Source organism: Schistocerca gregaria, chromosome X (assembly GCF_023897955.1).
Source record: "Schistocerca gregaria isolate iqSchGreg1 chromosome X, iqSchGreg1.2, whole genome shotgun sequence".
Classification (NCBI taxonomy): domain Eukaryota; kingdom Metazoa; phylum Arthropoda; class Insecta; order Orthoptera; family Acrididae; genus Schistocerca; species Schistocerca gregaria.
The window spans coordinates 478,282,490-478,297,728 of NC_064931.1; the positions used below are offsets into that span (position 1 = coordinate 478,282,490).

The following is a 15,239-nucleotide window of genomic DNA, read 5'->3' on the forward strand; positions in this document are numbered from 1 at the left end:
TAAAGGTGTCGCGTTTGTCTGTCCCTTCTGTCGCTCACGAAGGACGCGACGTACTTTCTTTATGCACGCTATATAGCTCGCGGCAGTGACCTACATTATTTGTTTCACTTTACTTTGGACACTTCTGTTAATCAATAACACGTGAAGGCAAAATATTGTTGCGGTTCGACGAGAATCACTACGGCAATTTGTTCGTCGTACATCTTACTCCTGCTGCGACGTCGATGTGAAGATAGGAGGTATAATGTCGTGAAAGAAAATTTACCTATTTTCGAGACAAAGGAAGTACGGTGGGTCTGGGTGTAAGTCGAGACACATTCCAATAGTGCGTGAAGGTTTCCAGCAGAGCACATAGACGAATACCAACGGTCAAGTGGAACTATCAATATCAGCGTTGAATAAAATTAAATGGAAGGCGACTTCCCATCCAGTCCAGATAATGACTGCTGTAAGAGACTTGGAGGTATTGGTTTAAGATACAAAGAAGAGCAATCACAGAGGAGACTAATGAAACCCTGTTACTGTACTCAACTGCTGAGCCTATAGCAACAAAGTGTCAAGAGTTTAAAGCGCTCCTAAAAGGCATTGATCTTCCACAAAACTAGATACCGAAATGAGACTAAAACTTGAAATCGATATCAGTGGGGTTTTGTGGCTATCCCTAAGCGTTTATCGAAAGGATATGCTATTGGGAAATACAGGTAGTGTAGGGGAAAGAAGGTAAAATGGCCAAGTTGGGAAAAGTGGCCACTCTTTATGTCTTCAACAGTGCTGCTTCCTGCCGAGAAATGGCCAAACTAGGTGTAACCGACACCATTATTATCGTCAGTGAGTTGACAAAGGAAGCTTGCTCCGTTGTCTTTCTGTGAAAACGTTTAGGTTTTCCGATCGTTTGATGAAAGTAAGTCACTCATATTACTTTACTTGTTTCATTTTTTTGCGTTATCGCGGCTCACTCAATGTCTTTTGGCTTCCAAATGTAAGTCACTGTCGTTTCCTTCTGTTGTATTGTTTCTCGTGTTAACCACTGATACAGACATGGCGTCCGATCGGAAAAACTGACCACACTACATGTCGGGAAAAATGTCCAAGATGGCTACTTTTCCCGACGATTGGCCTCTATTCGCGACAGTTCATCTTCAATGTGTTTATCCCAGTGAGAATTAGCTAATTCCATATTTTGTGCCTCGTATAACAATTGAAATTAAAGCATTACAAATCTTTTACATACAAAAGTAATATCTGTTACTCTGCACTTCTGAAAGGGTTTGTAAGACAGTTTCTCAAGCATGAGATCGAAAAGTAGTATTACGAAATTTTTATATAATTTGGAATCGTCTTTTTCTTCGATATAATTTATGTGATGTCCTCGTTTCTTCTCTTTCCACTTTCTAACAAACAATCTTGTCATCACGAATTCTGTAACTATTCCTGCCATTGTCAAAAATTATTCTCCGGTTAACTTCACTAACCCTCCCAGAATTACCCTCGTTTATTCCCCGGTTAGGCATTATTATGTATTTGTGCACTTACGACAACTGAACTTACGCGGCTGTTGAGCGGGAACTGTATAACTGGCCCTTAGTAGTGTAGCGATTTGGCAAAAAAATTCTGTCAAAATTTCATTTTCTTGCATACACCGAGAAGATCACATGTAATCTTACTTATTTCTTATTTCTGTTAGCCGTTTATTCCCACTCTAGCAGTCTGAATCCATGGATTTCACTAATAATTATAACAACGCTGATCATTCGCACACCCAATCAACCACATAAACAAACAGCGATTGGTATCCACCCGTTCCGGTTTATTCGGCTCAGCTGGTATAGACCGTCCCCTTTTGTCTGTGGGAAAGTTTTTTGTTTCTAGATGCGACGGGAATTCCCCTGGCAGAGACAGCACGTACATTATGCACTCATTCAAAAATCAGCTTGTGAAGAAATCAACTTAGAATGTGTTCAAAAATGTTCAAAAACCAACAGGGATGCGTTTCAAAATCATATGAATAATCGACAGACCAACGTGCGCTGGATGCTAGCCGTTTTTTTAAATTCTTCAGTAATATGAATTTGGCGCCTCTGAAATTGCCGCCCGGGCAGGTACGCCGGTGCACCCCCCCTTCCCCCCCCCCCTCCCCCAGCGCTGTTGGCATTAGCATTCAATACTGCGGTTACGGTGCCATGGTAGACGAAATGCGGGTGTCGAATATCATTGTCCCTTCGCGATCTCGCACTCAAGGGGCTCCTTGTCAGTGTTTATGGCGTGGTATCTCCTGAACTGTGTGTCGCATAGTGATATAATTTTGCAGGTACATTAAGTTGTATATGCGGATACCGTCTGCAAAACGTGTCGCAAATACAGTTAGTGATTAAGAAGTAATAAATTAAAACGTCATGGCTGATGCAGCAGTTTTATTGCATGAATGGCGGAAATGTAGTTAGGGGTAAACTTTTCCCTTTCTCGTATTTTTTGGAGGGGAGTGTCAGCAATAAAAAGTTTTCTGAAGGTTTTTAATTACGTGTAAAGTTTATTGCAAGTCACTAAGTGCTTTCATTCTCAAATATTGGACGAATATAGTCCGATTCATTGAGCTGCTCATCAATCATTGTTGTGAGAGCGCTGTTTTCCCATACAGGAGACTAATATTCACCAGCAAAATTCATAAGAGCGAGTGCACCAGAGCGTAGAGTATTGGCAATCTTGAACCAAGCTTCTTAGATAAGATCCAAAGTGGTTTCTAGATGTATTAGAGTGTAGTTGTCTTTTGCTTTTGTAACGGTCTCCAATATATCAAAAGTGTGTCTGTTAATCTGCTTGTCGAATTTTCGGTTTTGACTGCTAAGGTTGTTGGCACGTGTTGCAGGGATGTGGAACCGTCCGCAGTCAGCCAACTCCCGCCAAGAGGCGGACATGGTGAACAAAGCGCGGCGGCAGTTGTCGGCCGCAAAGGACCCCGTGGACAAGCTGCGCCTACTCTGCCTCTCCAGGGGCACCACGGGAATCCTCGGCCTCGGCAGGTACAGCGCTGGGGCCTCTTGCTCTTCTCTTTCGAGTGCCGTCCTTTACATCCCTTACCTCTTCCTCAATCTCCCATCGTCATCTTCATTTTACATCCTTCATATTGGCTTTCTCTTAATAGACCAACACCGTATGGGTCACAACTCTTTATTTACCGACAATCGGTTACAATCTACGCAGCAGATCATCTTCAGGTCTAGGCTGGAACAAAAAGGCGATAACAATAATGGTATTACAGAAGTGTGATATTACGAACACTTATCTCTGGATAGTAGAAACAACAACAAAATATGATGAACTGACCTATATCTGGGGCCGCAAAACACAATTTGTCAACGCTGTGTGAAACTAACATAAAAAAACAAGGATGTGGTGGGAAAAAAATTCGTACAGTCACTTGTCATGTGCGACAGTCATAGATGAGTACATTAAATCAATGTAACACTTTTATTCCATATATAACGAAATTTTAAAAAATTTAAAAAAAATTCAGACGTTTAGGACAGTTAATGAGTACATTTCGGCATGAATGACGCCTTACACAGTAATAGATTACAAACAAACATTGCAGCGCGGAGTGGACGCGCGGTTAGAGCCGCCATGCCACTGACTGCGCGACCCGTCCCGCCGAAGGTTCGAGCCCTCCCTCGGACATGGGTGTGTGTTGTTCTTAGCATAGGTTAGTTTAAGTAGTGTGTAAGTCTAGAGACCGATGAACTCTGCATAAACATTTGAAGATTTTGAACAAACATTATAACCATACTGAGAAGAAACTGTGCATCGTACATTTTCGTTCTTCTACACATATTATGAAAAGCCAGTGCAAAGTTACCGAACATGTCTGAGGCTTTAAGATACTGTCTTCATTTTAATGAATAAGAATAGAAATACACTGATGTCTCTTACTATAAGGTAAAACGAGGGGAAGATAAAAAGAAGACTAGTTACGAAATAACTGCGTTAATGTAGTAAATTTCAGCGTGAATGATGCGTTACACGGTAAGATATAAAACAAGTGTTACATATATACTGACAGCAACCTGTGTATCGTAAATTTTTGTAATTATTTACATATTTTAAAAGGCTGTGCAAAATCACCGAACATACCTAAGACTCTTCGAATTCGCCTTCTTTTTAATAAATAAGAACAGAAGTAAACTGAGGAGACTTTCTGTAAGCTAAAAACGGTGGAAGAAATTGGAGATAAGTTTCGAAATAATCACAGAAGAACTGAAAAAATTAGCCTAATTACGAAATAACCATTGACACTTTTAGCAAACAATTAATACAAATTACCGAAGGTGTTACGTGATAATAGTTTGAGAATCGGCCATTATGTAGGCGTTAGGCCGGTATTACACTATCAAATATCTTTGTCAAAGATATTTGATGGTGAATAGGGAACTTTGTCAAATGTCATCCAATATTTGATCAAATCTAGGGTCTCGCTGTAGATTTGATCAAAGAAGTCACTTGTCTTCTGTTCACTGCAATGTGACATGTTACCACGTGGAGCGCTAGCATCGCAGCAGCGTTCTGTCGTCTGTACTGTTTTTATAAACATTGAGGGTAAATACAATTGGTGTGTGCCGACGACTACAGAATTAATAGAGATGTATGGAGCTGATGAGGCGCTTTAAAACGTGAGGCACCCTGAATACAAAAATAGATTAAGAAGATTGGAGACCTGACCTGACCTGACATAACCTAACGTAACCTTACCTAACCCTCTCCTGTAACAAGAAATCGGAGTGTTACAGTGAGCCTGTCTTCCGCAGATGTAGAAGTTCTTAAGTGAATATTGTGCTTTGTGATATGAGGATCCACTTCACTGAGCACATACAGAAATGTGCAATTGATGTACGACTTGACGTCCTCCACTATAAGCTCATGTAACAAGTTTTGTTGAATGCTTTTATCGTGTTGTCGTAAAACCCATGGCTTCGCCCAGGTATATTTCTTTTTCTCCCCCGCTTTTCTTCGGCATGTGCACACGATACGATTGTGGTACATGCAACTGCTGCGGTTAATAACAAGTTGTTGTTGTCAGCCATCTTGAACTTTGATGAGAAATATGATGACAGTGTAATACCCCTTCTAGCGCTACGTCAAAGATCGTTGTCAAATATATTTGACAGAATATTTGATCACACCTTTGATTAAATCTTTGACAAAGGAAGTTGACAGTGTAATACCGGCCTTAGCAACACAACAGCACTCTACTTTTCAAACTGCTTATCCAGTTCCTTCTTTTGTTTGAGTACGAGAGGTATCATAAAATTTTAATAATCAACTAAAAAAAAATAAAGATAGATAATTTTTTCCTCGTTTGGAAGTACACATCCGCAGCCCTGACACACATTGAAATCCCAGTGGAAAGTTACTGTAAAATTACTCGATTGACGAGAAGCAGAACACACGAGCTGACCAATTATATTCGTGGACATAGCAACATAAAACTTTGAACAACAGCAGGAAAGAGATCGTTCCAGTGAGGAAATTCTCAACTAGACGTCAGAATAGAGACTTCGATGCGAATCTTGACGAGAGACACTTCGCAGCAGCTTGCTGGTCGCTCAAGATTTTCTTCCGAGCGTCACTACCGATAAAGTGGAATAGGTACAGGGGCTGCAGAAAAATTACGCAACACAGCGAGAAGTGCATGCTTGAACACAAATGCAAAAAATGTTAAAATGTGTGAATTCCTAAGGGACCAAACTGCTTAGGTCATCGGTCCCTAGACTTACACACTACTTAAAGTAAGGTATGCTAAGAAAAACACACAAACCCATGCCCGAGGGATGACTCGAACCTCCTGCGGGAGGGGCCTCGCAGTCCGTGACATGACACCTCAAACCTCGGGGCCACTCCGTGCAGCGAACATAAATGTAGATGTTAGCTAAGCGTACAGGCTGTGCTCTTGTATTTGACCACGAGCTGCACCTGTGCAGTATCTCAAACACGTTATAAGTGTCAGTGTGGTAACAGTGTTTAGTTGTGAGTGCACTACGTTGGAGTTAAGCGAATTCAAACAGGGGCAGATTGTTGGTGCTCGTTTGGTGGATTCTTACCTAACCAAGTTAGACGAAGTGTTTGCTATTTCAATGGCCACAGTACCGAAGATTTACATCGCATAGAGGCAAAAACATCATCCGCTAAGTCACAAAGCGGATGAAAATGTGCCTTGAGTGAGGGTGAGACGGCCAATGAAGAGATTTTTGACGAAAAATAAGCTGACGACAGCTGCAAAAATCACTGCAGAACTGAACGTTGCCCTCGCGAACCCTGTCAGCACCAAAACAACACGAAGGGAGCTCCATAAACAGGAATTGCAGGGCGAGCTGGAATTCCAAAACTACTCATCAGTGATGCGAATGCTTGTAAGAAGAAAACCTGGAGCCGAAACCATAAAACTTGGACTATAGAGCAATGGAAGAAAGTCATTTGGTCGGATGAGTTTTGTTTCACACTGTTTACAACTTCTGGCTGGGTTTAGGCCCCAAGAGTGAAACATTGTGGGAGTTCGGTGATGATTTGGGCAGCCACATCGTGGTATTCCAAGGTCCCATGGGTACTCTGCAAGGTCGCGTTATTGCCAAGGCTTCTGTGAACATTATGGCTGATCAAGCCCATATCATGGTACAATGATTGTCTCCTAATGGCAAAGACGTGTTCCAAGTCGACAGGGCCCCTATTCAAACAGTGCGCATCGTCCAAGACTGCCTTTGTGACAGAGAGAGTGAATTATCACATCTCTCCTAGCCAGTAGATCCCAATATTATTAAGCCATTGTGGTCTGCTTTGTAGAGAAGGGTACCTGGTCGCTATCCACCTCCGTCATCGTTACCTGAACTTGCCACTATTTCGCAGGAAGAATGGTATAAGATTATATATGAAGATGGTATCTGTTCTTTCGGACATATCCGAAAGAACAGATACCATCTTCATATATACGAGGGGGGACCCAAAAGTAACCGGAATCGTAATGCTGCACATCGTGTACTTGTAGTAGCAGGTTACACCACCAGGGGGTTGTAGTAGGAGCTCTGCTGAGTCATTCTGCCACGCGGCGTCACCCAACAGTGAGAAGTGTGATTTCTTTGGCAGTTCTTTGAGTGTGCGTACAGTGCAGACGTGATACGAGGAAATGGCTAGTTCTTACGAACAACGTGTGACAGTGAAGTTTTGTTTCTTGCTCGGCAAGAACGCAGCAGAAACTGTTGCGATGATTCAGACAGCCCACAAAGACCACGCTCTTAGTAAAACGCAAGTGTACGAATGGTTTTCTCGGTTTAAAAAGGGAGAAGTGGTGGTTGAAAATCAGCTCCGTTCCGGTCGACCTTCAACTGCTCGAAGCGAAGACAACATCGACAAAATCTATGATCTCATCAGTGAAGATCGACGCAGGACAATCGACCAACTCGAGAACATGTCTAGGTTGTCCTGGAGCTCAGTTCAGCGCATCTTGACCATCTATTTGGGAATGCAAAGAGTGGTAGTAAAATTCGTGCCGAAGCTTCTTACTGGTGATCAAAGGGATCGTCGTGTTCAAGCCTGTCTCAAAATGGAGGACGCATTCAAAGATGATCCACATTTTTTTAACAAAATCATTACAGCTGATGAGTCATGGTGATATGGGTACGATCCAGAAAGTAAACAACAGTCATCACAATGGAAGTCACCTGGCTCAGCTCGACCAAAAAAAGCTTGAGAAGTGAAATCGAATGTGAAAAATATGTTGATCTGTTTTTTTTTTGACATCAAAGGGATAGTACACTCTGAATTTGTCCCTGAAAACCAGATAGTAAACCAATAATTCTATTTGGAGATTATGAAACGGCTTCGCGGAAGTTTGTCGCGAAAACGTCTGGCTTTGTGGGATTCTGGCGTGTGGCTCCTGCATCACGACAACGCTCCCGCGCACACAGCTCTCAGCGTTCGCCAGTTTTGGGCCACAACGAAGACCATTACATTGACCCACGCGCCCTATTCGCCGGATTTAGCACCCTTGGACCTCTTCCTATTCCCGAGGATGAAAAGAGACTTGAGAGGGAAGCGTTTTGCGGATGTGGAAGACGTAAAACGCAATCTCATGAAAGTGCTAGCAGGTTCAAAGAGGGCGAATTTAAAACGTGCTTCGAACACTGGAACGAACATTTGGACAAGTGTATTAATCCTAATGGAGAGTACTTTGAAGGAGATTAAAGTTGTATTTGAAAACAATAAAGTACATACCTGAGCTTCTCCTGGCGTAAACTATGTTCAAAGTACTTACGGGCATTCAGCCAGGTTGAATTTTCGACAACTGCCGATATTTCGGCGGATGCACCCTCCGGCATTTTCAAGGCTTAACTGCAACGACCAGACGAAGTGCAGAAAACACGAGAGCTCGGTTCTGCGAGTCTAACAGAAAAGATAACACACACCTAAACAAAAGCCTACCGAAACTACATAAGGAGGGGGTCCCTCTCCGCCCCATAGTCAGCAATATCGGTGCTCCAACATATCGTGTGGCTAAGCACCTTGCTTCAATGTTAAGCCCACAAGTTGGACGTTGTGAACATCATATTAAGAACTCAGCTGACTTCTTACGGCGTTTGGAGGGAATGCAGTTGAATGACTCTGATATGTTAGTAAGTTTTGATGTGGTCTCGCTCTTTACTCGTGTTCCTTTGTCTGATTCGTTGCGGTTAATTGAAGTGAAGTTTGGATTGGAACTAACTAATTTGTTTCGACATGTGTTGACGTCCACGTATTTCTTATTCAATGACCAGTATTACGAGCAGACAGATGGAGTTGCGATGGGTAGCCCGTTATCTCCTGTGATTGCAAATCTGTTCATGGAAGACTTCGAGGAGCGTGCATTGGAGTCGGCGCCATTGAAACCTACCTGTTTTTTCAGATACGTTGACGATACTTTTGTTGTTTGGCCGCATGGCAGGGAGAATTTGAATGCCTTTTTAGAACATCTAAACTCGATCCACCCTAATATTCGTTTTACCATGGAGGTGGAAGAGGATGGTTGCCTTCCCTTTCTTGACGTTTTGGTTAGGAGGAAGGTGGATGGATCGTTGGGACATGCAGTTTATAGGAAGCGTACTCACACTGACTTGTATCTGCAGGCGGACAGTTGTCATCATCCGGCCCAACGTGAAGGGGTACTTCGTACCCTGGTACACAGGGCAATATGTCATCTCCGACGTTGAGACTTTGCCTGCTGAGCTGGCCCATCTTGAGGCTACCTTCCGCCACAATGGGTATAGTGAAAGACAGATGGAACGGGCGTTGCGATATCAACCAACTGTGCGCCAGGTGACTGATGATAATTCTCAGTTGACTCCTAAATCTATTGCCTTTTTGCCCTACATAGGAAGCACTTCAAACAAGATAGGTCGTATTTTACGGAAATACAATGTGAAATGTGTTTTCCGACCTCCATCTAAGATTAAAGCGCTTTTGGGGTCTGTTAAGGATGATCTTGGTTTACGTAAGGCAGGTGTTTATCGCATTCCTTCTAGCTGTGGCATGGAATACATTGGTCAGACCATCAGGACCGTGGAGGACAGGTGTATTGAACATAAACGGCACACGCGACTACAGCAGCCTAGCAAATCTGCTATTGCCGAACATTGTTTGGACACTGGTCACCCCATGTGGTATAATAATACTGAGATATTAGCATGCACGTCCGGCTATTGGGATAGTGTGATTAAGGAGTCTGTTGAAATTAAATTGGCTAGCAACCTTGTGAATAGGGATGGAGGCTTTTGTTTAAACTCGGCCTGGAATGCTGCTCTTTCACTTGTTAAAAAACATAGGGACAGAGTTAACGTTTCCTCAACTACCAGTCCATAGTTTCTTACTATCGATAGCTCTGACTTCGTTCATCTTTGGTGGCTTTTGTTTAGGTGTGTGTTATCTTTTCTGTTAGACTCGCAGAACCGAGCTCTCGTGTTTTCTGCACTTCGTCTGGTCGTTGCAGTTAAGCCTTGAAAATGGCGGAGGGTGCATCCGCCGAAATATCGGCAGTTGTCGAAAATTCAACCTGGCTGAATGCCCGTAAGTACTTTGAACAATAAAGTACATACTTTTTAGAAAGAAATTCCCGTTATTTTTGGGTCCCCCTTCGTACATAGTTAAGGCTCACCGACCATTTGACCATCTTCCCCTGTGCGGATGCACGAACAGATCCCGAACTCTTACGGGAATCGGCAGTAAAGCTGCGAGTAATGAGTATGATGGGCAGGGGCACTATGAATATAGTACAGGACAGTATGTTACGAATGTGGGTCCCACGGGAGGTGTGCCAGAGGTAAGCCCCTGCAGTCGCCTCTGTAATAAACAAACTGAGTGGAAGGATCAACAAACGAACTTGAACGGATGTCATGTGACGTCTGCAGCGATCAAACACAACGATCAAAAAAATAAATAAATAAATAAAATGGATAGAGCATCTGCCACGTAAGCATGAGATCCCGGGTTCGAATCCCAGTCGGGGCACACACTTTCAACTGTCTCCGTTGATTTATATCAACGCCTATATGCAGCTAAGGGTATTCGTTTCATTGGTATAAGATTCCCTCGAAAACCACACAGGACAGGTATTTATTCATTCTGAGGCGACTGAAAGCAGTATTGAATACTAACGGTTTTCCTGTACCATATTAGGCGTGGTAGTGTGTTGTGTTTTTCGTGTTTCCCATTTTTTTATTCACCCCTGTGGCTCTCGCCGCATTTTCTTTCACTGCCACAACTCACCCGCGCAACGTGAGTTGCCCCGCGTCGTCGACAGACCATCATCGCCTGGTAAGGATATGTACTTAAATGCTCCCCGACATAGTCCGCCTGCAAATATTCCGTTTGTCTCTTAATAATAATAAATAAAATCACTGGTGTTGGTCGCGAAATACGCCAGGTAGTCGAAAAATTTAATATCACCTCAAAAAAATAAAGTTATATAAATAATTTTTTGTTTGTTTACCGGTGAATGTTCAAATGTGTGTGAATTCCTAAGGGACCAAACTGGTGAGATCATTGGTCCATAGATTTGCACACTACGTAAAGTAACTTATGCTAAGAATAACTCACACACACAAACGCCAGAGTGAGGACTCGAACCTCGAACTGCTGCGCAATCCGTCGACTGCAGGTAAATGTCCGCAGTCCTTGTACACACTGAAATCCCAGCACCACAGTACCGTAGCACTCCGCTAGAGGATCCGCAACAGAATAGTGAAACCCATTTGTGAAATGGACACCACTGCAGCGTTTCCGATTCTGTCGAAACCGAATTGTCACACTATACCCCACTTTATCAATGGGCTGCACCATTTACTTTTTTCTCTTCTATCGAGATGCTACGACACTATGGCGCGGAGACTTCAGTGTGTACCAGGGCTGGAGACAGGTAGTTAATGTCGGGCTGTTCGCGCCAGGGATCTTCAGCTGAGAAGCCTACCGCAGCTGGCCGCGCCACTGGTGTCGGCGTCACAGCGGCGTGTCGGAATAGTTCCACATCCCCGTCGGTACCTTCCACAGCTTCCTGCACGTCTCGCGGCGGTTCGCGCTGCAAAAGGTGGCTATTCAGATTCTTGATAGGTATGACATTAATTGACTGGACAGTGTAAATTCTGGATCGAAGCTAAGAACCGGTGCTATCACCGAGAATCCCGGGTTCGATTCCCGGCGGGGTCAGGGATTTTCTCTGCCTCGTGATGGCTGGATGTTGTGTGTTTTCCTTAGGTTAGTTAGGTTTAAGTAGTTCTAAGTTCTAGGAGACTGATGACCATAGATGTTAAGTCCCATAGTGCTCAGAGCCATTTGAACCATTTATCACAGAGAAAATAGTGACTAGGATCAGCCTGTGTAATTCCCAAGCACTGGGATCGAGCTGGCGAGGTGCGCCGCTACCAGTCTGCACTGACGTAGATGCAAAAAGAGATCTAATCATTTAGTCGACGTCGAGAACATTAGAAGCGCAGCATTAACAAAACTGGACAAATGTGAGCAAGTAACTGGACAAGGCCTTGTGGAAAGGACTGCCACAGGATGCACCTGAAGTGATTAAGGGAAACCACTAAAAGCCCAAATGAAGATGGAAGAAACGAAGCTTCAAAATAAAGCCCTCAGTCATACAAGTTCTGCTCTCTATACGCCTCAGAAAGAATATGGGAGGCCGATATGAGTTAAATATGTTAGATATAAGGAGCACACCTAAATATTAGGAAGTTAAAAATGAAACACTGCTTATAACAGGATTTTTTTGGTATCTTGTACGCATTTTGAATTTTGTTATATTTTTGTCTCTGAGAATGGGTGTATATCTTTATATATGACGAATCTTATGTAACATAATACAAATTTGAGGGCAGTTGTTAAAAAAAAATGGTTCAAGTCTTGATGACAGCTTCCACTCTCGCAGGCATACGTTCAATCAGGCTGGCTAACTAACCTAAGGACATCACAGACATCCATGCCCGAGGCAGGATTCGAACCTGCGGCCGTAGCAGCAGCGCGGTTCCGGGCCGAAGCGCCTAGAACCACTCGGCCACAGCAGCTGGCACGTCGTTGTCAACATCTGTTAATGTACGTCTATGCAATTCAATTTTGTATTAGATTACAAAATTGGGTTTTGAAACCAACTGTTTGTCACATTTTTCGTTTTCCGTGTTAGATGCAACTCTGTTGACGTTGATGGCTGCCACTGCGGCGTTAACTTCAAGTGTAAAGAAAAAGTCCATACTGAGGCTAGAAAACTGCGTGGTGCGCTAGTACTCAGTTGATTTCTTGTTCACTTGCAGATTCGTGTATCTATGAATCTCCCATTTACTCTGATTTGCAGCACAGTTTAGAAATATCCAGATAACGTTATTCTTAAATGGATTGTATATTCAACAAATCAACAGTGTCGTTTATCCTGATTTCAAACTACTGTTTTCACTCATATTGCTCTATGAGGATTCCATAACGTCGTATCGTACGTCTACATCTGTCATAAAAGTTGCATATTGTCGTCAATATATTCCGACAATGTTGTCTGACAACATTGTGGGCACAAGTATTGCAGTCACATGTATTAAAACATTACCGGCCACTATCTCCAGGTACAGTTTGGGGGAATGCATTTCAGGGTCAGATGTGTTTACAAGGGGCCACTGCTACAAAATGGACGATCGGGAGCTAGTGGAAGTCAGTGCAGCTATAACTGATTTTACATCACACAAGGAATCGAGTTAGAAAGACTAAGAGACTTAAGGCTTTGTGGATGCCTTGTTTTTTAAGTCAGCAGAATGCTTCGGAGAATTTAACTACTGATTTGATCCTGGATGCACACTTGTTCCTGAATTTTACCAGGATGTATAAACACAGGTTCTGATATCTTGTACAAGCAATTTGTCCGAGAACTGCGAAAATGATACCTATGTGAGAGAGCGAATACCAGTTACAACCCGTTTGTCGATCACCGTTTGCTTTTTAGCTACAGAAGATCAATGTACCTCTTTAAAGTTCATTATTTATCAGTATGCAACATGGTACCAGGCAGGCCGGAGTGGCCGTACGGTTCTAGGCGCTGCAGTCTGGAGGCGAGCGACCGCTACGGTCACAGGTTCGAATCCTGCCTCGGGCATGGATGTGTGTGATGTCGTTGGGTTGGGTGGGTTTAATTCGTTCTAAGTTCTAGGCGACCGATGACCTCAGAAGTTAAGTCGCATAGTGCTCAGAGCCATTTGAACCAGCCATGGTACCAGAAATATACAATGCTTTTGTAGAAGGATTGGAAGATTTCACTAAAGCAAGTTTGGAATAAGAATAGAATTTTCATTCTATTTTATTGTTTACTACGCATCATGGTTTACTACGCACCACGGTTTACACTATCAGCTCCTGTTTCTGGTACATCTCGAGATATTTTGAAACTTGGGGTATCAAATGCATGTCAAATGGATGAAAAGCCACATGCGCTTCCATTCTTGCTATGTAACTTATCTGGCATAGGTTCGCGGCTTAGGAATTTTTTGTATGCTTCATCAAGCGTGATTCCTGGCCAACGGCTTGCCAACTGTGTGTTGAATACGATCTTTGCATACATTACTTTCTGCGTCCCATAGCTCTGGTCATAGATAGATCACATTCATAAAATACATAATTATCTCCTTCGTTCTCCATTCTGTACGCAAAAACACACCACAGCGAACGAGTTAAAAAACATGTGGTATGCGTAACAGCACATGACAGTATAGGTCTGACGAGTTGCATAGATCGTCTCCGGTGGAAGTGAGTTATTGTTTCATACTAACTAAATACTTCATAGTTACACTTTTAAATACAGTCGAGGTCTTCGATAGCATATAACAAAGTTAAAGGATTTAGGGGGTACCTTTTCATTCACATACTGATTTTCCTTCCTGCCCCCAGACACAGCCAAGCGTTCACAATATACGTCAGGCAAGGAAACTAGCATGACGTCAGTAGTTCGTTGCGGGTCAGTATTTTACGTGGGCCCCAGGCCATATGTACGCCCACAAACGTTCGAACAGAAGCAAAACGATACTGTTTACACTCAGATAACCACAGGGCTGCTGGTGAAAGAAGTAGGAAACAAAGTTGAGAGCGAGAGGAAAGCGTTTACAGACAAGGGCATAGAGAAATCTTGCCATACAACACGAAATATTCTCCACGCTTGGTGGACAACACTACCAACCAATCGAGAAATTTTCTATAACAATCTGCAACATCAGCGGTATTTCCAGCCATACCGCTGAATCGCTGTCTGTTGCAGCTAAGTTAACGTAAGGCTACAACAGCCAAATATTGTCATACAAATGACTCATCTCAACGCACTTTACATTTTAAAACACGGCTAACGTACACATAGAAGTGGTAGCACTGTCTCCAGTCGTTGGAAGTCCATTTCTCTGCACTGTCCCGGTTTCCCTAGTCCCCTGTGACGCCATTTTGGAAAATTTGTTTACTGCCTTCAGCGTTGTGGCCATCCAGTTAACAATTCTCTCGCCTCACATAAAAATGTAAGTCAAGTATTCAAAAGTCAAATGGTAATAGGTATTGTCTGATTAATGCATCAATTCAGAGAGTCACTGTACACACATTTAATGTCATATTACGCATAGCTTGCTGTCATGAATGAATTCGTCAACTAGATATGGAATAAGTTTCCTAAACTGATGCATTCAAACTCTCCCTCGTACAGTGCCAGTTAGGGA

The 15,239-nt window shown here is 43.0% G+C and overlaps 1 protein-coding gene across 2 annotated transcripts in view; it reads left to right on the forward strand.

Annotated features, from left to right (window-relative positions):
- Window positions 1-15,239, forward strand: part of LOC126298906 (calcyphosin-like protein) — a 328,934-nt gene that overhangs the window by 101,044 nt on the left and 212,651 nt on the right. For both annotated transcript variants that reach the window (XM_049990449.1, XM_049990448.1), the window contains exon 2: window positions 2,864-3,017. In XM_049990449.1, the coding sequence (XP_049846406.1) occupies window positions 2,866-3,017 (152 nt within the window). In that variant the 5' untranslated portion in view covers window positions 2,864-2,865. The remainder of the gene's footprint in view (window positions 1-2,863; window positions 3,018-15,239) is intronic.